Source organism: Vanacampus margaritifer, chromosome 1 (assembly GCF_051991255.1).
Source record: "Vanacampus margaritifer isolate UIUO_Vmar chromosome 1, RoL_Vmar_1.0, whole genome shotgun sequence".
Taxonomy (NCBI): domain Eukaryota; kingdom Metazoa; phylum Chordata; class Actinopteri; order Syngnathiformes; family Syngnathidae; genus Vanacampus; species Vanacampus margaritifer.
Genome location: NC_135432.1, coordinates 12,015,293 through 12,042,564, shown reverse-complemented (window position 1 = coordinate 12,042,564; position 27,272 = coordinate 12,015,293). Strand labels below are relative to the sequence as shown.

General features: G+C 41.4%; 3 protein-coding genes across 5 annotated transcripts; 1 reads left to right on the top strand and 2 right to left on the bottom strand.

Annotated features, from left to right (window-relative positions):
* Positions 1–1,790: 1,790 nt before the first annotated feature.
* arf3a (ADP-ribosylation factor 3a) lies at positions 1,791–7,449 on the bottom strand. 2 transcript variants are annotated; one of them, XM_077572813.1, is made up of 5 exons: positions 7,375–7,449; positions 5,650–5,858; positions 5,457–5,567; positions 3,760–3,884; positions 1,791–3,675 (listed from the first exon to the last, which is right to left on the bottom strand). In XM_077572813.1, the coding sequence occupies exons 2-5, from the start codon at positions 5,795–5,797 to the stop codon at positions 3,514–3,516; spliced, it is 546 nt and encodes a 181-aa protein (XP_077428939.1). In that variant the 5' UTR covers positions 5,798–5,858; positions 7,375–7,449; the 3' UTR covers positions 1,791–3,513. The 2 variants fall into 2 exon arrangements, with proteins under 2 accessions (XP_077428939.1, XP_077428929.1); XM_077572803.1 differs by having other exon boundaries at positions 5,650–5,835; positions 7,375–7,446.
* Positions 7,450–11,815: 4,366 nt separating this feature from the next.
* Positions 11,816–17,234, bottom strand: wnt10b (wingless-type MMTV integration site family, member 10b). Its single transcript, XM_077583010.1, has 4 exons — positions 17,065–17,234; positions 16,437–16,699; positions 14,608–15,002; positions 11,816–13,094 (listed from the first exon to the last, which is right to left on the bottom strand). The coding sequence occupies exons 1-4, from the start codon at positions 17,139–17,141 to the stop codon at positions 12,594–12,596; spliced, it is 1,236 nt and encodes a 411-aa protein (XP_077439136.1). The 5' UTR covers positions 17,142–17,234; the 3' UTR covers positions 11,816–12,593.
* A 2,622-nt stretch (positions 17,235–19,856) lies between these two features.
* On the top strand, positions 19,857–25,364 carry wnt1 (wingless-type MMTV integration site family, member 1). Of its 2 annotated transcripts, XM_077583011.1 has the most exons (5): positions 19,857–20,056; positions 20,172–20,287; positions 23,021–23,274; positions 23,513–23,778; positions 23,857–25,364. In XM_077583011.1, exons 1-5 carry the CDS (start codon positions 19,982–19,984, stop codon positions 24,346–24,348), a joined length of 1,203 nt encoding a protein of 400 aa, XP_077439137.1. In that variant the 5' UTR covers positions 19,857–19,981; the 3' UTR covers positions 24,349–25,364. The 2 variants fall into 2 exon arrangements, with proteins under 2 accessions (XP_077439137.1, XP_077439138.1); XM_077583012.1 differs by having other exon boundaries at positions 19,931–20,287.
* Positions 25,365–27,272: the final 1,908 nt, after the last annotated feature.

Below are 27,272 nucleotides of genomic sequence, written 5' to 3'. Positions count from 1 at the left end.
GGCCTTCTATAATTGTTGTATGTTGTGTTCTGATTAAAAAAAAAAAAGACTGTAAAATAGTTACATAGTGTCATTATAGCGCCACTAAAATAATTTTAAAATGTGACACTATCAGAGAGGTTATTATGGATGTAGTACGCAGTAAAGAGAAGAACAATCTTATATTGTGGCGTTTTATTTTTTAAATATTTCAGTGGCTTGTTAAGCTTCATGAGACTCCTCTGTCAATGTCTGTCCAAAGTGAGCATACAATGTCAATATTATCTTTGTGTGAAAAGTCAGTACTGTCCAGCAGGAGGAGACAAAGTCTCAAGATCTCCAGGATCAAGTTGAAACCCCGGCTTCACGTGCTACAAGCCCCTGACAGCCACATTAAAACCGTAGCAGCCACAATGCCCGCAAAGCAACACGACTTAATGAGATGCAAAAAAAAAAAGAAACAACTTTTTAAGACAATAAAAATCAACTACTCTCATACAAAATACCTGCATGCTTATTTGTTGTCTGGTCGTCTCTGCGTCTTTTATGATTTTCTCCACTTTGTGCCACGGTGTCAGCCAGTCTCCCTGGTGGCCCCTTCCAAGGCGAGCTGTGGGGGTGACTGCCGTGGCCTTTTGCAGTTATGTCTCCCTTCAAAGATTGATGAATTGATTGTGGAGCTGCTGCCAGTGTGTCTGTGCCCTGGGCGAAGGCGTCCCGGTTACGGGTGGGAATCCCAGCTATGGCATATACCCTGGGGCGACTATTGTAGCTATCCTGCAGGGGGCCGGAGAGCTGGTGGCCCCGGGAGCAGCTCTGACTCACATACTGCTGTCACACCCCTGGAGACACAGTGGTACTAACTCTCCCATACACGGACCTTCGATGAGACTCGATTAAGTGCAGCTATATGTTGTGCCAAACTCCGCTTCATGGAAAAGCAAAATAACTGTTCCTCTATGTTTTTGCATATCCCATTTTTAGTTCATATTTTGTATAGTTTAAAGTCAATGCACTTTGCACTCTAGTGTTTTTAGTCTTTTTCACTTGCTATTTGGCATTGTCTACAAAAGTAATATTATGACACACGTTCAGTGGTTGATTAGATTTTTTTTTTTTTACAACTTTGTGGGAAGAGTTTGGGGAAGGTCCCTGGCATGGTGGTGGAATAACTTAAAAACCCTATGACCTTATCCCATCAAACACCTTTGGAATAAACAAGAAAAGAGCCAGTCTCTCTGGTCCATCACCAGCCCTTGCATTTTTGTAGTTTTTCCATACATTTCATGCTATCTGCTAGATACACAGCAAATCAGTCAGTGTTAAATACCCAGCGTTCGATCAAATATACAGTAAGCAGTGTTATTTTAACACGCTTAGGATAAAAAGTTACAGTCTTGAGTAAATTTCCTTGTGTTGAGGTGGATGTTGGGTGTAACCTGAATGGGGTAGATGCCACGGACTTCCGACTTCCGGGTTTTGCACATCAGCGCCGTTTCTGGCCACTTCCGGCCGCGTTCCAACACTCGCACCCCACCCCTGCACCCCCCAACCACCCATCGCCGGGAGCGAGCAGGGGCGTCTCAGCTCTCTGAAATGCTTCAGACAACTGAGACAGACACACTACACACCCGCACCCAGGAACGCGGAACTGAGGGGCACAAAGGCTGTGCGGAAGCATAAGTACTGGGACGCGGCCCACACGTCGCAAACCGGAACCGGAAACAAAGCTGATGTGTAAAAACCCGGAAGTCTCTATCCATCCAAACTATCCAAATGAGCAACAGTCAGCGATAACAAGTGAGACAAAGACATGTTCATTCTCTTTATTGACCAGGCGATTTAAGGACAGAAGTATTATAATTAATTAATGTAACTGAACACTTCAGTCTATGTTGTCATTCTTCACAATTCATAAACATATTTTCTTATTTCGTCAAGGTAAAGTCTGCCTGTTTTAGTTTTTTTTAAAGACATGAGACATATTTAGATGGCCAAACCTGTTTGTTAAGTCAAACTCAACCAATGGCCATTTAAGCATGTAATGTAAACAATGCTTGCGCAAAAAACAATAATGTAGTAGAGAGCACCTCACACGTGCACACATATACACACACTCAATCAGTAATGATGCTGGGACATCAACAAAATGTTCAAATTGATCAAAATTCCCTTGATATACGTTTCATAATCATATACAAAAGCATGCGGTTGCATATTAGAAGGTAGTTGGGTCTTGTACCGTATTAAAATGCCTCATCGTGCTCCTCCGCCTGTTTTTTTTTAATGATGTAAAGCTGTAAAAGTTAGCAAATTAAGAATAAAACTAAACCAAATTCTCCATCAATTGGAAAAGGAACATTTATAAATACAGTACATACATGTATATTATAATAGTGTGGGATTTTTTGTGTGCAAGATGGTACTACAAGAGCCAAACACAAAAAAAAAAACTGACTGTTTGGCTGATTCGGGATCAAGCGATGACAATTGCTTTGACAGATATAACGCAGCTGCTTTTACAATGTAGTTAAAAAGTAAACATTCAATCAATGTCCATCAGCGGCTACACCAGCCAATAGCAGCATGCCGTCTGAGATGCCTGGCGCTGGCTCCACCTCCTCATTCTGACACTTGCAATCAGTACAGCGGCAACATTTCACCGACGCATACGCATTAATAGAACCCTTATCGAGCCAGGGCAAGTGGACCAAGCACACATCTTTATTTACAGCAGCGAGCCATGGCTCCCATAAGCCCACAAGCCTGCTTTGTCTGTATTAACATGCAGCATGGGAAGCAGTAACATACATTTGAGCTCGTCTTCTTTCACTGCTTCCATTAGCAAACAAGTAATATATTGTATTATATAACTAAACTTCAAATCTGCTTCAGAATAAATAAACTCTGAAAAAAGTTTATCACTAGAAATTTATCAAGTGTGTTATGAGGTAAATGAACGCATCTGTAGTCTTTAAAAAAAAAGAAAAAAAAAAGAAAAATAGATATTTTAAGCTAAAGTAAAATATTTATTTTTATTCTGATGCACTGCATTGTTTGGCCAAATAATGATGAACATGTGACTACAGTGGTTTTCAACTTGCTAGTCCCACAATGCTAATATAACATTTGCTATCATTTACATCTAGTAAAGTTAGGTAACATTACTCTGCCAAAATAAGTTTAAACCATGACAAAATCATAAAAAAAGCAAAGGAGGGACAATACACGTGCCAGTTCAGTAACATTATACAGTATATGATTCACATTGTACATCCCAATTTATGTATCCAGTGTATAGAAAGCAAAACATTTAGGTCACATCGGTTTGCACATGATCAAAACTCTCACAGCAGATCCAAGCAAGTCAATAAATCAAATAAATAATCAAGTAGAAGAATGAGAGAGAAGTTTGTTTTTGGGGGGAAAGGCCGTTGAGTCACCTGGAAGGGGCTTCTCAGCACTGCCTCTCCATGGAAACTCAATGCATCCAAAAGAAGTACTACCTGGAGCTGGCACTTCCCCGCTTCCCTCTCACTTTTTGTTCTTCAGCTGATTGGCCAGCCAGTCCAGGCCCTCGTAAAGGCCGTCACCGCTGGTGGCGCAGGTGGCCTGAATGTACCAGTTGCGGTGGCGCAGGGAGTGCAGGCCCAGCTTGTCCGTGATCTCCGCCGCATTCATGGCATTGGGCAGGTCCTGAAAAACAAAATGGCAGCAGAAGGTGCGTCAGGCATTTCATTCGGTGACGTAGCAGATGAAGACGCCCAACCGACTCCATACCTGCTTGTTGGCGAAGACGAGAAGAACAGCGTCCCGCAGCTCGTCCTCAGCCAACATCCTCATGAGTTCCTCTCGAGCTTCGTTCACACGCTCGCGGTCATTGCTGTCCACCACAAAGATCAAGCCTGCGCGGAGAAGACGAGAGCACTCTCATAATGCAACAATAAGGAAAAGTGGAATGTCCAACGCAAGCATTCCAAGATGCTAGTTGACCTCTGATTAATTTGGATGTTTTGTTGGTGTTGTCAAACCTTTAAACCTTTAAAACCTTTGGAAAGGGTCTCAAAATGAGATTTTGGTGTCACTCACAAATATTGGATGTAGTGCAATTCGCTACCAGTCAAACATATGGAAACACTAGTTTGCCTGTCTTCTTAATGTGTAACTGTATTTTTTGTTTTTTAACCTTTGTATGTTTTGTTTTGCTTGTTTTTAAGAGTGGAATAAATTGAATTGAATTGGATACATTTATCAAACCAACAGGAACTCTGTTTCATAAGAAATGAATGGTTATATGTAAAGAAGGGGGAAAAAAACAAAAACAAAAAAAACAACCACTTTTTTCCAGGTTCATACTGTGCCCACCAGGCCATATATATATATATATATATATATATATATATATATATATATATATATATATATATATATATATATATATAAATATATTGTATTTGTATATATATTGTATATTCCCTCACCATCTGCCAGATATGGTCTTACTGAGCTTTCTATTATTGTAATTCCAATTTAAATCGTTTAGATTAAAGATCTCTGTTCAATTGTTTACATGTAAGGTGATCGATTTGGATCTGCCGGTTACAATCACCCACTACATTACAACCGAACAGTTGGTTTACAGTCGTGTGACACGCGCAGATCAATGTAAACATCACGTGATTCAGTTGCCTATTCAACACAATAATTGGATTGTTTTCCACTTTTATTAAAACAAGCAATGGTTTGATAACAACAAGTTAAGTAGGCCTAGTTGAAAACAAGGTCTCCCATCACAAACAAGCTCTGGTAGGAAGCCGCCATTTTCAAGCCAAGATGTCAGTTGTGGGTCAAATGTCATCACACTTCGCACACATGCTAAAAGACCACTGATTCAGTTACTGATTAATCCTCGGTCCAATTCTGTCATTACAGCTAGCTAGCTATGTCTCTATCTTGAAAATGCAGAACAGCTCAGTGTTGTTATTTAAAATCCACGTGATGAGGTGACACCACAGACCGGCTTCCCGCCAGTCTGCCAACCCAGAGGAAGCCTGTTAGCTTGCGTGCTAGCTGGCGGCTAGCACATGCCACATCTCTTCCTGACCAGGTGGGATACTGTATATTCCAGGCAGAGGCTTTTATGAGATATATATTTTTTAGCTAGTACATGTAGAATGTGTAAAATCCATGAAATAGCATCTATTTCTCAGCAGGCCGTGGTTTCACATATAGCGCATACAATAGCATTTTTAGCATTCAAATTTGATAACCACAATCTTCACAAGACATTTATTTTTCACTTCAAAGGGATTTTAAGCACTAAATGTTCTTCATTGCTGAATTTTATTAATTGTCAGTCTTGTGACTAATACATTTGTGGGCTGTGTTCAGCTGTAGAGTAATGACCTAATCTAAAATATGAGTCAGACATGACAGTGTGCACACAGCAACATCGGAGAACCAACGTGGCCACTTACCCTGAGTGTTTTGGAAGTAGTGCCTCCACAAGGGACGAATCTTGTCCTGGCCGCCCACGTCCCACACGGTGAAGCTGATGTTCTTGTACTCCACAGTCTCAACGTTGAAACCTGAACAAAAGGAAATGATAAAGGAATCACACAGGCTGAATTCGGCGTTAGATGTTTTTTCACAGTTTCTCGCCTCACACACCAATTGTGGGAATGGTGGTGACGATCTCGCCCAGCTTCAGCTTGTAAAGGATGGTGGTTTTCCCAGCGGCGTCCAGCCCCACCATGAGAATCCTCATCTCCTTTTTCCCTATCAGGCTCTTCAACAGGTTTCCAAATATGTTGCCCATGATGACGACCGGTGGCTCGCTCCTCAGCTGCAACAGAACTATGAAACCAGGAACCAGAAACCTGTTTAAGACAACGTGTAGCATGCACGATAGAAAAGAAAAACAAACAGTAAACCGCACGTTTAGAATGTCTAGACCGCACAAGAAAACATGTGGCGGGGACACTGCGGCTTTTAGAAAAACAGCTCTGAGCATTATTACCCTGTTACGGCAGAGCCACCTCAGAAGAAAGCCAGTAAAAGTTCTTCACACCTCGGAAGGCGGTGGAGCTGCAAAATGCTTTGCGCACCAGCAGCTTGGTGGAGAAAGCAGTCACAATGCTTCATTTTTTTCTCATTTTAATGTGAAGTGACTTTCATGTGGTGCCAAATAACCACTTTTAAGCTACTGGCTTTCACAAATGCAGCGATAGTCTCTATGATTAAAGACATGCACAGCAAGCAGATGGAACGTTTGAATTTGTCACATTTGAAGCCTTAATACCAGTATTGTATCCAAATAACCTTTGCAACAAATACAGTATGAAATTTATATTAATAGTTTATTCATTTGTCATTGGGCCTGATGTGCATATTGTGCTGCTCATTGGCCATCTGGAGGCAGTATAAACCAGACGGATACAATGTACTGGAGACTCAGCTCCTTTCTCAGCTTCTCAGTACAGCAGTATTAGTTGCTCTTTGCAGAGGATAAATAATTTATGCCGGTTAGAATTGTTATATTATCTTGTGCCTGTGGCATATACTAAAAATAGCATTTGACACAGCTTGCAACACTATTTTATTTTTTTTTTAAAGTATTATGTTCCTGGATCTTTTCTTGGGTTTATTGTCCTGAAGTGCTCCTGCACACCTGCTGGTAACTAGGCATATCCTATTCGCGTTTGGTCTTGGCTGTATTTCTGTTTAACTACACCAAATCCCTGAAAGCTACTTCTAAAAATAAAACCCCTTATTTTATATCCAAAATATTAGGGCTTCCTTACAGTGTAATTTCACTGTGTTTAATATTAAATTAAATATACAGCACGTACACAGAGGATAGATAAATAAATATGCCAGAGTCAAAACTATTTAGATCGTGCGGCATGGTATGAGTAAATGCGTGGATTAAAGAGAACTCAATGCGGTCTCGAAATAGTCCAATAAAAATCCCATTTAAAACAAAACATGAATTAAGCATTATTATGATCAGCGTGTTTGGTTCCATTGCAGTTTGCTGCATTATGCTGCAGTCACTTCTGATACGTGTACCTCATCAATTGGCTGGCGAGAGATCATGATGTTGTTGTTGTTGTTGATGATGATGACAATGAAGCAGGCGCCGTGTTCGAAAGGCACACATTAAAAGCCCACCATTCCTGATTTAATAAAATAATATGATGTACCCACGAATGTGTGTGTGCTGCAATCGCCGCAGAGAGTCACGACTGGAGCACACCGGTCGGCCTGATGTCGTCGATTAAAAAACGTCAATTCAGTTATATTTATTTAAAACAGAACATCGGGGACAGAATTGTCAGGTCTACTCGACTAAACGATGGCGCATTTTGCCGCTGGCATTTCATTTCCACTTACCCGTCAACGGGAGGCTGCCAGCTGGATGGAAGCGAGAGTCAGGCTAGTCGCAAACCTCGCGATGACACATCCACGTAATCTCGCGGTATTTGGGTAGTCGCGCGTGCATGCATTAATGCAGCAGTACAACGAAGATTCAGTTTGTCTCTTCTTAAACGGAATAGCACATTACTAAGTTTTTCCCCCCATTGAATTTGACACATTTCTTCAGTTTTGTACACACGGAACAGCATTTTTGTAGGTGTGCTTTACGACAGGGAACCAAACCATTGTGACACAAACAAAGAATCTAAAAGCAAACTTTCTTGAATAATTAACACAGTGATCGTCTTAATAAATAAGTCAAACGTAACAGGATGCTTTGTGACTCCTCCTGCCATGGTGTCACAGAATAGGCGTTGTACCATAAGAGTGTATTGAAGTCCTCTCACTTAATCAAGTAACAAAGTAAAAGTACACATATTTACTGTTCTTAATTTGAATTAGTTACTTTATTATTTAACTGCACTGTACGTGAGTACAGTATTTCTTTTTTTTTCTCTGTACAAGCATTATTATGTGAGTTCAATGGATACTTGACTCAATGAGACATTTTCAACAGCAAGAAGATAATATTTTGCCTGTAATTAATATGAGAAATGTATTATTTTTCATAATACCTTCAAAATACATTTTTCCACTTGTCGATTGAAGATGGCATCACCCATGCTCGGGAAACAGGTAAGGACCAATCATGGCTCAGTTTGCTGGGCAAACCCAGAAAACAGGTGAGCCGTGTCAACCCATCTATTGGCCACGATTGTGTGTGAGATCATCTCTAGCCAATTGGTGAAAGCCACAAACGCCGTCTTTTTCTTGACAAATGTTTAGCGCTCTTGCACTTTTTCAAAAATGGATGCTAGTAAACGGTGACACGAGTCTTTGTCTTTCTCACCTAAATTGTTGCAGCCAAACACAGCACAGTATTTTTTTTTTTTTATGTTGGCTATATCAAACATTTATTTAAACACTCAGTAAGCAGCACTACAACAAAACAACATGGAGACCTTTATCATGACAAGTTCGGAAAAATACCATCAATGTAATTGGTGAATAGATGTTCCTCATGACAATGCATGCATTTGATGTTAAAAGCCATTTACAGTAGGTACTCATATGGAACAAAACAGTAACAGTTAGAGTTAATCTTCAATGTGCTCAAACAAATACCAAACAGGAACATTAAATCCAAGCCTGCTTGGAGCCCATCGCTGCGGCCTCGGTGACGCTTTTGTGCAGCGCTCGATGTGTTTATCAATCCGGTGGTTGAAGGCACAGGAATAAAGCGGGGAGCAGATGTTTGCAGCTGCACACCAGATTACGGGGTGGAGCGGCTGGTGGGGGCTCACGGCGGGTTTTTTTGCGTGAGCCGAGAGTTTTGGTGAGGGTTACAGGGGGGTTACGGCGGGCTCGGGTGGCGGAGGTGGGGTGGCTAGTTATGACTTAAAGGAACCTCTCCTCTGAAGTATCTGCCAGCGTGCACCCCAGCAAACACAATCACAAGTCTGGTCGGTTCTGCTAGCTGAACTAATGAGGGCTTGCATGTTGAGGGCAGGGTGCTTTGATGTTCTGGGTAGCTGCTTCCTTGTGTTTTCTCTGCCGCTCTCCTTCCCAGTTTCGTCCCACATCAAAAATGAAAGGGGAGTTGAGAAGCAGATGTTGTGAGGCTTGTATTTATAAAGCGCGCACGTATTCATCCCTTCTCCATAGCCCCCGTTTGTCCTTTACTCCTGTGCTACAGCATGGATCTACTGTATCTCTATCTTCATATCCAGCTTAACGCACTAAATCGCCTCACTTTAGACATAAAATCATGATGTCAATCACTGCGGGTCACTTTTATATCTCTCGACGTCCTCTCCGGTTGCCTCTCTTTAATTTCAATCCAGTCTGGTTGTCATTATTCGGCCGCTGTCAATGAGGGTTTTTTTTTTCTTTTTTTTTTTTTTGCATGGGGGAGAGAAAACAATTCCAGTCCGTCCACCAACCTCTGTCTGACACATGGGAGAAACGGTGACAGGAAATTCCGCGTTTCAGCAGCTCCGGGGTGAAAGGATGAATAAATGCAAACCAGCAATTCAGACCCTTATCGTTTCATACCAGTCGTTGTCTCTCTTCCTCCTCACTAAAAACCAAACAAGCAGAGGAGTCAATTCAGCCACCGGCACTGCCATTCCTCAGTAGTCAAATGCTATTTACCCAAGTCTGAACTAAAACGACATAATTGGCATTAAATCCAGCGGCAGAAGAGGTTTTCCGTGCAGACATCGGAGATATTACAAATGATCCCGGCCAGGTGCTGACATTAGCATTTTGCTGAAAGTGCATGACAGAGAAAAGCAGGTCGTCAAGAGTACAGGGTCAAAGCTCATCTGTGCACAAGGATGCCTGTTGGGTTGTTGTGTGTTGTGGTTAGTGTGTCTCACACAAGTTTGGGGTTCCAGTCTCTTTTTTCTTTTTCTTTTTTTTGAGAGAGCTCAGTATTGTTCATTCGGTAATTTTACCGATTCGACATGTCATCATCATTGCTCTCTCTTTTATTATTTTTTATTTTTTTAGAATATGTTGCGTGCATGTGAGTGTGTACTCATTAGTTCCCCTAAAACCTATTAAAAACCCCGTACCGTTCACTTAAACCGAATACTTCAGAATCCAGCTAGAGTCGTGAGGTTGTTAGGAGACCAGAGGAAGGATCAAAGAAAAGAAAGGAAAGTGAAATCCAGTCTCTATTCAGCTATTCTCTGTTCATAGGTTTAGGAAAAGAGCATTGTTTTTAACCAGGACTTAAAAGCATTTACATTTTATTGGTATGTTTTGAATCTTTATTTATTCATATTATTCACTCTGATACTAAGAGATACCAGCAAGTCGGACTGTATTACACACAAGTAGAATACAGAGAAGAAGAAGTAAAAGCTTTTTAAGGGTGATTTTGAGGGGTGGGAGTGTATCATACATGGGTGCATGTTGCTCACGGGATTTTCAGGTAGCATAAGCATAAAAAAGCTTATGTCGCTTCATGTCACAAAAATGCAGTCAATCGTGTGGACATCTCTACTTACATCAACCTCTGAAAATATCAGAATGATCGCCTCAATATTTTCCATTTTAGAGACAAAGCGTTTTCCTCATTAGGTGACATAAGCTTCTGTAGTGAGCGCCAATCAGAAATATTGCTGTGATCGTTGTCATATTTACAGAGGTTGAGTTTAAGATGCCAACATCGATTTTGGTGTTTACTGTCACTGGCACAATCACAGTACCACAAGTGAGGGACGTATTACATTGTTATCGGCAACTAAAGAGGCATTTGAACCCACTTCATAAAAGAAACCACAGGCGCTAAAAACCTTTTGGACATTAATTTTCTTTTCCATTTTTTTGTCTTTATTTCTGTTACAGACACAGCCTTGAGCCGGATGGCCTGATTTGTACGATCGTCCACCATATTGGATGTGGCCATTGTATTAGCCATAAAATCAGTTAATTATATTCACAATGACATAATACAATCCAAAGCAATGGTTCGGTATGAGTCAGTGTTGTTATTTAAAATCCACGTGACGAGGTGACGCCACAGACCGGCTTCCCGTCAGTCTGCCAACCCAGCAAGGAGCAAGTGCAAATCACTTCACTTTGCCACATCCAATACGGCTGTGACGTCAACGTACTCAAGGTGTGGTCTATGTGTATGGACTGTAAATGTTGTGTCTGGTAATACTTGCCAGAAGTTGTCGCAAAGAGCGCCAATCAAGACTATTTGACTGGAAGCAGCAAGAGTACAGTAAGATAAAAAATATGGAGCAAAGTAAGTTCTTAAAGGGGAAGTTAACCCCCCCCCAAAAAAAAAAATAAACATGACAATAACATGTTCTATGCAGCACCACTAGTCTAAGTACGGCATTTCGGTCAATATTGCGTTAGTGAAATATGAGTTAAGTCGCAAAATCCAACAGTTTTTATCCATCTCAGGAGGCGGCCATTTTGCCACTTACTGTCGACTGAATATGACATCACAGTTGCTCAGGGCTCAGGCAACGACCAATCACAGCTCACCTGTTTTCTGAAGCTGTTTCTGCATAACTCATATTCCACAAATGTAATATTAATAATAATTAGTAATATAATTAAGAATGTCATGTTTAGACTAATGAGATCGCATATAACATATTATTGTCAAGAAATGTTTCCTGTTTCCTGTTTTTCACCTAAAATCAGCTGGGATAGGCTCCAGCTCACCTGTGATCCTAATTGGGATAAAAATAAAATGGACAGGTGGATATTGCTACTTGCCACATTGGCAAGTAGCTTACAGCGTCTCAGCGACATGTTGTAGAGAATTTATGAACTCTAGTCTAAATAGATTATCCTCCACTGATGCAGTAAAGTCTGTTCTGTGCTTTCCTGGTGCTTCTCTCCAGTAGTAGTAAAAGTTAAGTCAACAATATACTGCAGGCATTAAAAGCCCCTCTCACAGTATAAAGTGGCAATAAATAAAAAGTGGTACTAAAGTGGATCATCTCACGAGTGCAGAGTGGGAAAAGCTCAAGTCAGGATTTCTAAGCAAACAGTCACACAATTGACATCAGCATTGCTGGCACTAGCAACATGTAGCAATTGCTCTATGACGGAATTTATTCAAAATGCATCAGCTTTCCAATCTCTGTTTGAGAGTATCGCAGCAAAGTCCTACATGTGTTCTTCTATATCTGTGTAAAGTCAAACTGATCCATCATTTGCATAATCTAACTTGTATTTGGGGGGGGGGGGATGAAACTGGAAAAAAAAGAAAAAGTTTTGTTGTGTGTCCAAAGCCACAGGTGCAACTGGAAATTAAAGAGCATTAGAAGAGACTAATTACAACCAAGCAGTTCTGGTCATGAGCCCTCGGCCAATGACAACACAGTAATAATATTAATAAAAATAGATTTACAAATATACATTTAGAACTAAAATACATCGATGAGATGAGGCAGCAGGACGAAAAGGAAAGCATCCGAGCACACCGTGACACAAGTTGCCTCTTCAGTCTCGGACTTGGCCTTGTGACAATACACACCAGATGATGAGCATCTCCCAAATTGTCCAGTACGTTTGTACACCAGCAAAAAACAATCACATGAAAAACAGCAGAGGATAAAATGAAGCGTTAAGGCAATCTAGATTGGACCGGTGCAGATCTACTTGCACACGCTGACCCATTCTGTGACGCGACACTCCTCGCACAGAACGTAGCAGCACCAGTGAAACCTGCAGTTGCAGCGCTGGCTGTGGGTCTGTTTCAGTATGTTGTGTCCTCGGCCGCAGCACAGCGAGCCGCAGCTGTCCGTGCCGTGGCTCGTTTTGTTACAGATGCGGCCGTGCGTGCCCAAAGAGTCTACGGCCGCGTCACGCTCGCAAAAGTCGGGGGACTTCTCGAAGTACACCAACTCGCGGGACAAGCTGCCACCGCGACTTCTGTTCAGGCTCCCCGACCTCCTGCGGCCAGCGTTTCCAATTCGGGGATTGAAAACTCCATTGTTCTTGTTCTGGGAGTTGACCAAGACGGCCGAAAGGAATTTTTCCTTGAGTATTGAACCCACGAGCCGGAACTCTGGTGAAACGTGCCAACAGGTCTTGAACTGGCAGCTTCCTGACGTGCCGTGACACTTGCACCTCCTCTTCATGTTGTCTGCTACTATCTGTGTGTGGAAAGAGGAATAATACGAGCAGATCAGACATGGATATGGCATGACAAGGCTCGAAATACCAGTAAGCAGTTTGCGAGGCAAAATTAGCATTCTGTGCCTCATTAAACATATTGAATAGCAAAACTGACAATCAATTACTGAGATGTCGCAAAATGCTTTGCTGTGCCGTTCACGTCACCCACCAGTTGAGGCACAGCTTGGTGCTACGTGCGCTATACCGGCTAGCTTGCAATTAGCTTCAGCTGGCTAATGCTGCGGCTGAACACGTTGTAGTCACACCTAAATCATTGCCTCAAATAATGATGGGAAATATGCTGTATTTCTGACAAGTATCGTTCTGACGAAGAAAAAAGCCATGCTAATTGCTAAGCTAACCAAAGATTGACATATTGTAGCTACAGCATTTAACAGGAATTACTGGTAGATAACTGTTTGGGCGATAAAGTCCACTTTTCATAAACGTCTGGCTGAAACAGCACGTGGAGATTCGGAGAACATTCAACAGCAACATAGCAGGCAAATTAACAAATGTCTGGACTTTGGAGAGAAAATCTGCTCATTAAACAGAATAAGAACTGGAAATTAATTATGGTATCCTATGACCTACTTCAGCCAGGAGGACTAGCATATAAGATAAAAAAAATAGTAATAAAGTATAAAATATTTATTACATCAGGAATATTATTCGTTTGTTTCCACAATGTTTTCCAGTCTCCATATTATTGTCTTCTTGATTAAATGCATAACTGACATAGAGTTCAGTTAATATTTGACTTGCTATGCAGTGAGCTAAACTGTGAAGCTAACTTAGCTAATAGCTTACATACATCTGTGGGTTTCATTCATGACAGATGAAGGCAGATGTTGTATGCGTACATGTCTTTATCTTTTGTGTTGCAAATTCAGATTAATGCCATTGTCTGTCTCAATTTTATTTAAAAAAAACTTGCATCCAAATGTAATCATCTTTGTAATACTCGCTTAATGAGGTGGCTTCAACACTCGTTTGGTAGCACACTAGCGGCTAGTTTTGCTAGGTGTGAGGTGCACGACACAAAAAACGTAACTTTCATAAACAAAAGGCACACTATATTGAAACTTTAGATTTTCACACGTAAATAGTATGACTTTTCAAGTCATGTCGTTCAAGCCTTTCAGAAGTTTTAGCCAAGTCCTAAAATCGACAACTCGAGTCTGATTCAAGTCAAGTCATGTGACTTGAGTCCTCCACCTCTGCCAGTGGCTCACCAAAGCCAAATTAAACCCTGGTCCGAACTCAGTCAATCGCGGGGAGATTGTTTTATCTTATTATCGTTTATTCATCCAGGTAAGGCAATTGAGAATCGATTCTCACTTGCATTACAGACAGCACAGTAAAACGAAAATATGTGATGTTACATAGCTAATCTGCTATGCTTACCATGACGCCCAACTTTGATTTATTATTTATGTCCATACCGTGTATGAGAGCACTAAACTTACATGAAGAACAATGTGCGCTCACCTGTCGTCCCACTCGGTTGTTATGTATCCTCATACGAGCGTGGATGTCTCTCGGCGATCCCCGGGAGTCCAGCCACTCCCTGGAGAAACGCTCCCCAAAACGCAAGTCACGGTTGCAGCCCCTCCACTCCCAAGTCTCCTGCATGGAGGTGAGTTCATCCGGAAAAGGCTTGAACCGCGCAGAGTGGTGGGCGGGGAGTAGGTCGGCGGGCAAGCCGCCTTTCTGCAGCGTCTGCAACTGCAGCTGCGTGAGCTTCAATCGGAGCTTGTCATCGTTCTGGCGACGCTTGCCCTCACAGCCACATCCCCCCAGCTTGCCCATGCTGCAGGCTGAGGCCACCGAGTGTGCCACACCCGCTGCTAACAAGGCTAGTGAGAAGGCGCTCTCACGAAAACCTTGTGGAAACACACATCGTACACAATGTAAGATGTGGCAGTGAACATAATCCAAGTTACAACTTAGAGAATCACACGTATTTGAAACAACTACATGACTTTGCCTTGAAGTCTGCTAGCTTAATGCTAACACATAATGGGAAACGCCACAGCATCTGGATGTGTTATAACATTTTAAGCAGGAACACATGTAGCCAGTCAATATAACATTACTCACACTATTATTACAGCAGCTTAATGGTGACCAAATTGTGAGCATCAAAAAGAGCCCAACAAATTATAATCATGATGCACTAACTGTTTAATTAATCTTTGCATTCTGTTTTTTTTGATTATTTTTTTAAAATAAAGTAAGTACCGGATTAACATAATTTGCATTCATTTCAATAGGGAATGGTGATTTGTGATACGAGTGTTTTGAGTTACAAGCGTGGTCACAGAATGAATTAAAGCAGTGCTTCTCAATGATTTTTTTGTTATACCTTCCGAGGAACAACAAAATATTACCCCCCCCCCCCCCCCCACACACACACACATCTATCATTTGTCTATATAATTGTTGTAAGTACGCCTCTGCAGAGGAGCTAATACTCATGTACATTATGTCAATGAGGAAACCACTGCCACCTACTGTAGTGGATGTGCATTTTTTCTTTATTCTATCTGGTACAGAAAAGAAAGAAAAAGTTTAAAAGCTTTGTTTTTGTATTTTTTTCTGTTTTATTGGGGGGGAAATCCCTATTTTTTAAAGTTTTTTTCCTGTTTTAAAAAAAATATTTTCCTGAATATTTTTTTTCTGAGTAATTTTTCCCTGTTTTATAAAATAATTATTTTTCTGTTTTTCTGAATACTAAAAAAAAAAAAAAAAGGTTTTCCTTCAGAGATTAGAGAACAAACCACAATACAGTATACACATTCATTCCTTTATTGAGAGCCAGTAAGTAAACATGACCATCTTATTGCATATGGAGCTATGCGGGAAAGTGTCCGCTTCTGCTATTAGCGAGTTTGCAACAAGTCACTTGGAGTTCAGAGGTAAAAAAATAAAATTTACCCCGAAAAACAGAACACCAACTCTGTTTTTTGGGAAAAAAAATGTCTTCCGTTTTTTAGAATTTTTCTTTTTTTACAGAAAAAAATATTCAGCAAAACAGAATTTTTTTTTCAGAAAAACAGAAAATTAAAAAAAAAATACTCAAAACAAATAAAAAACAATTTTTTTTAAAATAATAATAGAAAAACAGGAGTTGTTGTTTTTCAAGTGAATGCAATACGCTTCCATAAAACTGTTACACAAAATGTTTTTTTTTTTTTTTTACAAGTGAATTTTCACATTTTGCAAGTAGCCCTATATTGTTGAATGTATCTCAGGCAGTAAACGTGGGTTCACTGTAAATCCATTACAAATTGTCACTTGTTGCGTACGTCTCTCACCTCTGTTGAGAATGTTGCTGTGGTGCAACAGTTTGCCGAAGCTCTCCAGCGAGGAGCAGTTCCACCGTTGGTCCCGCAGCTGGTGCTGACACTCGTGGATGGCCACCTGGATGCCCTGCAGAGCGGAGGCCGTCACGTCGGGTCGACGCACGCACATCCTCATCTGACGCTTACTGAGGCCCGCCAGGCGCAGGCACACCGAGTTGGGGGTTAGCACCGGATCTCCTGCCACCTTCAGGCTGAGGATGTCATTACACAGGACCCTGCGGGGCGCACAAGCACGTCGAGTAAGCTTGTATAATGTGAAAATAATGGTGAGTGAAAGTGCATTCAGAAATAATATATATATATATATATATATATATATATATATATATATATATATATATATAGACAGATAGATAGATAGATAGATTTTGAGTATAGCCTAAATTTAATTTAAGTTTTTTTTGCATAAATAACTCGTTGTGTGTGTTTGTGTGTGTCACAAATTTCTGTGACGTTTTTGATCAAAACAGAAACTTAAAGACTTTAAAAAAAAACTTGAAACACTCTTAAATTCCAAACATAAATGTGTCTTAAAGCCGACAGTCGAAACATAATTTGCATAGCTCTCAAGTGCACTTACGTCAACGCAGGTAGTAATAACAATGCTGCCGCCAAAATCGGGCACCGGTCCAAGCGGAGTTTGTTTGGTAGTTCCATTTTCTGTCGCGCCGTGACATTAAATCACTGGTGAAGTTATCCCGTGTTTATAAAGACAATTGATCGTTTTAAGAGATGAGGATTTATTATCAATGCGGCGCCGCCAAACGACAGGAGAGTGAAGATAGAGTAGAAGAGCTGAAGCAGACTGGAGCAGGAGGACGAGCAGGAGGAGGGGGTGGGGGGCGTGGGGGGGGGTAAAGAGGAGGCCCCACAGGCGGCTGTTTGCAAAATATTGGCCACTATTGAAGTTGGACTGTCAGATTATTATGTCATTACATGCTCTGTAAAATAACCTTTTGGGGATATGAAACAATACTAGTAGTGCGGATTCAAATGAGTAACCACATATTTGTGTTTCATAACATAAATTCCGGATTCCAGGTCAACAAACAGGATGGGAAACACTACCACTTATCTGAATAACGTGAAGATTTTTATATATATATATATATATATGGCCCTGCAAAATAGAAGTGACTGACCCATCCATAGCTTCGATCAGTTCCAGCTACATTTTTGTGCACGAAGAGAGGGAGCATCCATCCATCCATTATCTGAAACACTTATCCTCACAATAAGATTAAAATTTATATTACCTTCCAATTAGCGTCAATTTAAATTCCCTGTGAAAGATAAAAAAGCTTTTCGTTTTAGTATTTGGCTTAGACATTACTTGAAGATATAGGCCTACACAGTCAATTAATCTTCATGTCTGTATCCCAACCTTTAGTTGCCGTGCTGAAATAACTTTTCTTTTTATTTGTTGCAATTTTGACGTCACGTTTCCCTCCCATACTACGTTCATTTCTGTTTATTGTTGCATTTCGAACTTGAGTTGCACTAACTAGGTTTTGAGTTTCTGAAGATTTTTTTTTACACAAGTGTGGGGAAAAAAATACAACCATTAAACATGTTTACTACCATAACAAAAAAACAAAAAAAAAATGTTGCCGTTATGGTATGACTTCTTATGTCCGCGCGTAAAAGTTTCTCTCCATTTTTACGCACAAGCTCCGCTCCCCAAGTCATTCAAATCTATAACAATCAAACTCCCTGCAAGAATGGACGTGGACATACTTTGTCCATGAAAGAGTGAAGAAGAGTCATTGATGGATGTGGAATGAAGAAGAGGGGAGGGGTGGTGGGCGAAGTTGCCACTGTACGAGGGAGGCAGCAGCAGGCAGGCGGCTCCTCGCAGACAATGCACCCCTACGCACCCCGCACCCCCAACCACCTCCATCAGAGCGACAACTTCACTTTGTCATCCCTAAGTCTTTATTTCACAAAAAAAAAAATGCATACATTAGGGGAATAATGTAGTTCGGTGGCATTAGCGATTCATTCACACGTGACCGTGATGCATCACTGGATGCGTGGATTTCTTTCAAAACAAACACGTGTCTATGCAACGAGCCAGTTTGACCTGAGACTGATGATAAAAGTGTGAACCATTTAAAGGTAAAAGTTTGATGTGAATTTGGAAAAACAATACAGAATAGACACTGGGAATGCACAACATTAAGTTACCCCCCCCCCCCCCCCCCAAACACGACTCGCATAGTGACACCAAATTCAACTAATCTCCTTCCATTCCCTAAGCTGCAGCAATGAAAAGTGCATTAGCATTCTGCTTTGGCGTGTATATCTAAGTGGCTTAAAAAGTGATTTGAAGTTGATTTGTATATAAAAGGCTCCCCCTTTATCCGGATTGGAGCTAATCTGCTCGGTGTCGCATGACTGCTCCAGGAAGCCCCATTTGGGCACCTTCATATATGGGATCGCGCTATAAATGTAGGCTGGCTGTCGTCAAAGCCTCTTTACAAAAGCCCACTTCCTTTTGACTGTCATCACAGAGATTATTCTACTTCTCTGCGGCACTAATATGGAAGTATGTAAATTGGCAGATAAGTGTCACGCGCGCGTGCGCAAGTACGCGCGCACGCACCGAATTTGGGGACACAGGACATTGAGATGAGTGAAGGAACGGGCTTTACGCGTGCGTCGAGGGAGGTCTGCAAGCCAGATGCTGGAATGACTTATTCACGTCAAACATGCGTTAGAAAAGAAAAAAAAAGTCCAACAGTCGAGCAGGTTGCACATAAACGACCCCTTTTTGTGACACCGTGCGCGTAAACTCATTTACAACCTCATCACACGAAGGTGCGGGTGCATTCATTCGATTAAAGCCGACCCAAAACGAAAGAGAGGGGAGAGTGCGCGTGCATGTACAAATGTCAGAGAGGAGGAGATGCGGTAAGGGAGTTGGCGAATCCAACCACTCGGGTTAAAAAGGGCTTCCTTTTTTTTTTTATCCCCTCCCAAGGCTCATATTGCGCTGAATGTCTGAATGCACCGTGACACCAGCTCTGGAGCACCGGACGCTTCCTTCTCGACAAGCCTGCGAGGAACACATGGGAAAATATTCCATCTGTGGATTGGATGATGCACCATGAGATGCCGCAAATAATATGCGCGACGCTACGGATTGCCCTGACCCCGCTTCTCCACCCCCCACCCCCACCCCACCCCTACTCATCTGTCTTTTCTGCACAGTTGTGTTTCCTTATTCATTGTGCGCCCTATGAAGAGCATTAACTATCCCTCCCTCCAATCCTATTGAAAAGGCTCCGAGGAAGAGGGAGAAAAAACACAGAGGGAGATGTGAGCGGCAAATCCCTTTTTTATTCCCCCTCGTAGCACTCAATAAGAGAAGAATGTGTTGCCTATCTGCTGTCACCGCCGAGGGGATCAAGTCTGCGGGACTGTCCCACGCGTTCCATGCACCGCGCAGAGCATCACTCGGAGGGACACAGTGAGGAGGAGTGCAGCATCCTCGCATGCGTGGACACTTCAACATCACCCTGCAAATCTGTCTCCTCTCGACAGCTCGCACTCAATTCACTTTTGGACGGGTGAGTTGATGCACCTTGCAGAAAGGTGCAGATAAGATCTGTTTTAATTTGCATCATTATGCTGTGTGCAATATAATGGAGTGGTGGGGGGGGAAAAAAAAAATATTTTTCCAAGGTGAGCGAGAGCGCGATGAGGAGTTTGGCGCTTCTGCTGGGGGTTAAAGCAGCGTGCATCCTGCTGGTGTCGTCGCTCTCCGGCACTGGGGCAGTCAACAACAGTGGCCGCTGGTGGTGAGTGCATGTCCACTTTATAGTTCTGTGCGTGGACGGGGGGAAAAAAAAGGAAAAGAAAGAAAGTAATTTGACGGTGGTTTGAGCAAGGGAAGACCCCGAGCTGCAGCGTTTTATTGCAGGCTCCAATAACGTGTTAGTTTTGGCACCATTTACTAAATTAAACCATGTTTACAAACTCCTCCATGTGATATCTAAACTAGTTCACTTATTATTAAATCTGAGAATTTACTGACATTATTGCATCTATAATGATGTCGTTTTCGTCTCACATTCTGACATTAAAAAAACGTTTATGTTAAATTGGTAGATCAAATCCCAGAAGAAAAATCCCACAAGAAGACTTTGTTATCCGGCTCATCAGATAAACAGTATTTTGACACAAAATATGCTTTGAGGTTAAGTTTGAGTTTTCTTTTCAAAGATTTTTTTTTATGTGCCTGTTTCAATGTTCATTAATTGTGGGTTGGGCAGCTTTTGAAAAAAAAAGATTTAAACCATTTTGGAAGCGGTCCTGCTGTTTTTATGCACAAAAAAACATTAAGTTCTAGAATCAATAAAATGACAGCTGACATTCCAGAAACACATGAGGCTTCAAAACAGCAAACACTCTCCTTTAAAAAATAAAATTAAAAAAAATAAAGAAATATAATACTAGGTCATTTTCTTATATTGCCTACAAATGTGATGTAAGACATAGGCAAAATGAGTCAAAATGAAAAGGGAAAAACATGAACAAAATAGTACATATATATATATATATATATATATATATATAGGGGGTGTTAAAAAAATCGATTTGGCAATATTTCGCGATATTACAGCGCACAATTCTCGTATCAATTCAATATGCAGCCAAATCGATTTTAAAGTTCCATTTTTGATGGAAATATTTAACAAAATGTCTTAATTAGAGTTAGGGTTCACACTTTAAGCATGGAAGAATGCTATATAAATGGAACATTAAGCCTTAAAATTTGATTGGTTTGTTTGTTAAATACGGTGGACCACAGTTTATAAGCCTTAAGTACATTTTCATACAAATCTTACAGTGTACATGTACAAGTTTATTGATTAGTATTTTTTTAAATTTGAGTAAAAAAAAAAATCACAATAATTGACTTATAGATTTGCATCGGGATTAATCGGTATCGAATCGAATCGTGACCTATGAATCGTTATACAGATCGAATCGCAAGCTACTAGGCAATTCACACCCCTAATATATATATATATATATATATATATATATTCATTCCAAGAGTATTGAATATTGAGTACATAATATCAATGTGTGAAATTTGTCACGTTTTGGCATTACATTGTGGTAGGAATGAGAACCCAAGTGCAGGGAAGTGTAGTAGTCATAAGGGATGCAAAAGGTGATGCAGATTTCGCCAAAAAAAACAAAACAATTGATTTTGAATTAATTTAAAAATAACAAAAAGGCAAATGAGGTACTATAATACTAAAAGTACAAAATAACAGGCTAAAAAAACTGACTAAGACTTGACATGACTCGGATTGTGGCAGTAACAAACATGAAACCAGAAGCGACAAAACAATGACCTAATAAGGAATGAACGATAGCAGGGAACTATAAGGCCCTGTTTCACACGGAAGCAAAACCGGCTTCGTTCCTCAAAAAATCTTGTACAGACAGAAACGTTTCAAGACATGCGAGTGTCCAAAAGAAAACGCTGAGGACGTTTAACGGCTGTAATGTATATGCCAAGTCTGGAGTGGCGCTGTAGCGCAGCCACAGGGAGTTAACAGAAAGCATAGAAGAAGAATCAGCAAAAAAGAGGAACCACTGATCGGAATATATTACTGGATAGCCGATAGGCCAAGACTTTTGAAGCCGCGAGGCCGCCATATAGCCAATATTTAGTAGAAACAGCATGATTTATGATGTTTTCAATTTGTTAAACATAAACAAGAGGACTTCAGACATTTTACAACTTGCCTTAAATATATGTATAAATTTTATGCTTAATGAGGAATGAGCCCGGTTATAAAAGTGATCAGTTTCAAGCTCCGAAATGGTGCGGACATGTGGACAAACTCTCCATCGTTAACAGGCTTATGTAGCGCTTGCTGATGAGCTTATCATGTATCAGCTGTGCTGGAGAGGGGAAACATCCAAAACCTGCACGATTCCGGCCCCGGAGGACCGAGTTTTGCCCATCCCTGGCTTAGAGTGTCACACAGTGTCATCGGCAGGGTTCCACAGAGATACTGAGAGACTGGTAGAGATGGGAAATCCAGATCCAGAAAGTAAATCCCTGCTACAGTTTGGTTTTTGCCACATTTGCTTACCGAGCAGGTTGAGTAGAAGCACTAAACTGTGCCAGGGTTTTTTTACTTTCGGGACCTGGATTTTCGATATCTCTGAAGACTAGAAGAGTCACAGAAAGGCATCAAATTGGATGTCCAAGACATTTTTCCTTGATCAAGGACCTGTTGTGAGTTTTGCCGATTAAGCTCATTGATAAACATGAAGTTGTGGAAAATGATTGAAACGGAGAACATTTGTATTAAGTTCAACTAGAAACGTTATATTGTATTTTATGTTTGTCCTAAAATTTCACCTGAAAGCAAAATATCAGTTCAAATGGACTTTTGACGTCTATAGCCGTCAATGGCACTGAATGAGCTGAGAGAAACCTCATGTATGATAATTCTGATGCTCAGTTTGACACTTGATTTGAGTTGTCTTTATCTTTGCGCCAGGGGCATTGTCAACGTAGCTTCCTCATCGAACCTTCTCACCAACTCCAAGAATGTGCAGTTGGTCCTGGACCCGAGCCTGGCCCTACTGAGTCGTCGGCAGCGTCGACTGATTCGGCAGAATCCTGGCATCTTGCACGCCATCACTGCTGGACTGCACACAGCCATAAAAGAATGCAAGTGGCAGTTCCGCAACCGCCGCTGGAACTGCCCGACCACCCACAGCCCGGCGATATTTGGCAAGATTGTCAACCGTGGTGAGTTCCCTCCTGGCGATCTTTGGAAGAGTTTGGGGTGGATGAAACAGAATCCCTTGTTCATATTAATATGGCCCTTTTATGAAATATTTCACTGATGAAAGGGATTTGGATGGGAGCAAAGTGATCCTATGGTTAGCACAATGAGGGTTCTGGGTTTGAATCTCAGGTCAGGCTTTCCTGTGTGCATGTGGTCGAAGTAGGCTTTTCCAATGAAGTCTTGCTGTTGTTTCTTCAGGTTGCAGAGAGACAGCCTTCGTGTTTGCTATCACCAGCGCGGGCGTGACTCATGCGGTGGCTCGATCATGCTCAGAAGGGGCCATTGAATCGTGCACATGCGATTACCGGCGCAGAGGTCCCGGCGGGCCAGATTGGCATTGGGGGGGCTGCAGCGACAACGTCGATTTCGGCCGGATGTTCACTCGTGAATTTGTGGACTCCAGTGAGAGAGGGCGAGATCTGCGCTACCTCACCAACCTGCACAATAACCAGGCCGGCAGAATGGTATGGATGGAAATGGTCAAAGGGTTTCTTGTGGGGAGGCTTCCTGCCAATCGTGACTTTGGTTTCCTCTCATTGCAGACGGTGTCCACAGAAATGCGTCAGGAGTGCAAGTGTCACGGCATGTCAGGCTCCTGCACCGTGCGGACCTGTTGGATGCGCCTCCCGAGCTTCCGCAACGTGGGAGACTTCCTCAAGGACCGCTTCGATGGGGCATCCCGGGTCATTTACGCCAACAAAGGCAGCAATCGCGCGTCCCACAGAGCAGACCCGCGCCACCTGGAACCAGAAAACCCAGCTCACAAACCCCCCTCCGCCATGGACTTGGTCTATTTTGAGAAATCGCCAAACTTCTGCACGTACAATGGCAAAACTGGCACTTTGGGAACTTTGGGTAGAACTTGCAACAGCTCTTCTCCAGGTCTGGATGGATGTGAGCTGCTATGTTGTGGACGTGGATTTGAAAGCCGGGCCGAGAGTGTCACGGAGCGGTGCAACTGCACGTTCCACTGGTGCTGTCACGTCAGCTGCCTGAACTGCACTAGTACTCGAACATTACACCAGTGTCTTTGATAAATGGGGGTGGCGGAGGGTGTTTAGTTAGGCCTGTGAGACGCAGAACTTGTTAGAAGTGAAGTAGCTGGCAGAGAAAGTCACAAAAACTGTACACGGGTGGATGCTAGGGGTAAACTGACAGGGAACTTTATCAACCCAAAAATTCAATCATTGGACAAAAGCACAAACGTACAAACAGGGTATGGAAGACTTAATATGCTTGCTTCTTGCATTTAATACTCAAAAATGTTCAAAAAGAGAAAAGGGGTGGCGGGTTAATATTGTTAGTCCGTTAAAAACTAGACAGTACTTTACATGTTTACATGTACTCAAAGGGTTGTGAAAAGTGTTTTTTCCGCAAATGTTTCAGTTATTTTACTTAAATGGCTGCATCCAAATTTAAAATTCCTCAACCATATCGGCCTGTCCTATTTAGATTTCATATGGAGTAGCACTTACTCCTCAACTCTGATCTGATCGGCCCGCAACGTGGTCCAAATACTGAATGACTGGGCCAGGTAAGCGCCAAGGAAAACAGAACCTGACCAAATCTTATGAAGGCAAAGTGATTCGAATGTATTATGGCTACACTGAGAATAATGCAATAACAGGACGTAGTTGGAACACGCTGAAAATTTTAAAATAAATGTGACCCTGCATAATCTCAGCATGTTTAAACTGCCAAATAGCCACAAAAAAAACAAAGCAGACCAGATTAAAACCACAAGGACTGAGAGGTGTTTTGTTTTGAAGAATTGATCCCACATCATACTGTGCATCAGCTAAGAGAACCAAAATGTTGTAAATATCAAAATATATGAATATATTTATAACAAAGTCATTGCTGAATGATGTTTCTGCACCTGTCAATGCTGGACAAAATGTCATTACTTTCATTATTTTGTATTATTGTGATTATTTACTTGAGTAATGTAGTTGAGACAGAACTTTTACGAAGACATTACCACTTATTGTATTTTGCCATGCACTGAATACACGCCTGTTTTTATCAGTGTAAATATAAAAATATTTATTTCGAAGGGTTTTTATACTGCGATAGCAAGATGTGAGAAGCTATGCTCTTTAGGGAATACAAGTGATAGCTGGCAGTTGTTTTTGTATTGTATGATAGAACAATAAAGTCTATATTTTTCAAGTAAGTCCTGAATGTGTCCAAATTACGTTTTGGTGTTTTTTTGTTGTCGTCTTTTTTTTTTCTTTAATGCTCAACCAAGTGAGCATCTAAGTCCATCCCTGGGTGTCCTGAGCTTAATCCTATTATCAGCAGCGAAGCTCACAAAACATCCTTGCATCTGTGCTCTCCACTGAAAAAGGCCCATCTTATCCAGCCACATACACCGTAACCCCGTTGAGCACCGGCTTTTACGGCATTGAAATTAATCTTTTTTTTTTTACTTCATTTTTGTGCAGAAATCAAAATAATAACAATGGCGTGAAGCAAGAGTTCCCTCCAACCCTTGGCAAGGCGATTAACCACATGATTTTTTTTCTTTTTTTTTCCTTAGAGCTCAGTATTGTTCATTCGATTTGACATCATCATTGCTCTTCTTTTTTTAAAAAAACAAATAAATTAAAAAAAATTAATAAATGTTTTTTTTTTTTTAAATATATATACATATATATACATACATATACACACACATATATATATATATATATATATATTTTTTTTTTTTTGGGATGTGGGTGAGTATGTGTATGTGCGTGTGTGTGTGCGTGCGTGCGAGCGAGCGTGTGTGTATTCATCAGTTCACCTAAAGCCCATTAAAAAAAAATCCCATACTAATAATATAATATAATAATAAATTGCCAAATGCAGAAACATCAATGTAAGTTATCACGATGTAGTGGCTCTCGCTAACAGACAGAATTAAGTAACCAGAATTAGGTTAAAAAATTCTATATACGTAGACCATGTTTCTATAAATTTTGATATTTGGCTTTTATTTGAGGCAGATATTTTTTCCATTAAAATGTGATTTATGAGGAGGTTAGACCATTGGCTGATATTCAGAGTTTGTTTATTTTTCCAGTTAACAAGAATTGTTTTTACTTTAGTTGAGCATAACCACATGATTTTGGAAAGCGTAGCACTTTCTCCTTCACAGCAAGGAGCAGACACAGGGTCACATGCATAACAGAACAAGTGGTTGTTTTGTGAAGAAGTGCACATAAATAGTTTAGATTCTGTATATGGCTACAGGTGAGAGCATCACAAATATAGACATAATTGGTTTTGATATGACATATTTGATATGACTATTTCTCAAGATGGTGTTTGTAATAAGAAAGATGGGGGGATTTTAAGAAAGAAGAGTTCAAATGGCAGGCATGAGAGTCGGAGGGTGAGAGAGTGTAGGAGGGTGTGTGGGGGCGCTGGGGCGATGCCTGTGGGAGTGCTAAGGAGTCAGTGATAATTAGCTCAATTAGTGACAAAGGCAGTGTAATAAATACCGACTTAGTGTCTGGGTCCCTGCTGGCCTCTCCGTGCGCAGCCTGCGATGCGGCCCTGGCCTGATGGACAATTCATTAAACTGACAAAATACCCCACCGTCCAGGCGTGACGCAGCGAGTTAGCACCCTACAGGCCCGGCTCATTGTTCTAATTGTCTGGGCTGGAGTCACTTTGTGGCCGCCTCCTACTTCACCCACCCCGCCTTTACACTCAAGCCTTCAGAAAGCCAATGGAGCTAATGCCCCTACCTTACTGTGTGAGTAGGTGATCGGCAGGTTTAAGGGAAAAAAACAAAACAAGTGAGAGTTCCTCGGGGTGGGGGAGGCGTTGGGATTAGCGGATGGAGGTTGCCCGGGAGTGCTGGGAGCAGCTCCGATCGGAATGCAGGAGAGATGAGTCCAGAAGCTCGGATGCGGGACAAAGCGAGAGTTAATAAGGAAAGATTGAAGGGGCTGGCGACAATGGG

What these genes read in the sequence shown, in the direction of transcription:
- wnt1 (XM_077583011.1), top strand. Translation starts at nt 19,982, where the DNA reads ATGCGTGGACACTTCAACATCACCCTGCAAATCTGTCTCCTCTCGACA. An exon ending in AACAACAGTGGCCGCTGGTG is followed by an intron (nt 20,288 to 23,020) that starts GTGAGTGCATGT and finishes TCTTTGCGCCAG; the next exon opens with GGGCATTGTCAACGTAGCTT. An exon ending in TGGCAAGATTGTCAACCGTG is followed by an intron (nt 23,275 to 23,512) that starts GTGAGTTCCCTC and finishes TTGTTTCTTCAG; the next exon opens with GTTGCAGAGAGACAGCCTTC.
- wnt10b (XM_077583010.1), bottom strand. Translation starts at nt 17,141, where the DNA reads ATGGAACTACCAAACAAACTCCGCTTGGACCGGTGCCCGATTTTGGCG. An exon ending in TTATTACTACCTGCGTTGAC is followed by an intron (nt 16,700 to 17,064) that starts GTAAGTGCACTT and finishes TGCGCCCCGCAG; the next exon opens with GGTCCTGTGTAATGACATCC. An exon ending in ACAACCGAGTGGGACGACAG is followed by an intron (nt 13,095 to 14,607) that starts GTGAGCGCACAT and finishes TTCCACACACAG; the next exon opens with ATAGTAGCAGACAACATGAA.
- arf3a (XM_077572813.1), bottom strand. Translation starts at nt 5,797, where the DNA reads ATGGGCAACATATTTGGAAACCTGTTGAAGAGCCTGATAGGGAAAAAG. An exon ending in CACCACCATTCCCACAATTG is followed by an intron (nt 5,568 to 5,649) that starts GTGTGTGAGGCG and finishes CCTTTTGTTCAG; the next exon opens with GTTTCAACGTTGAGACTGTG. An exon ending in CTACTTCCAAAACACTCAGG is followed by an intron (nt 3,885 to 5,456) that starts GTAAGTGGCCAC and finishes TTCTCCGCGCAG; the next exon opens with GCTTGATCTTTGTGGTGGAC.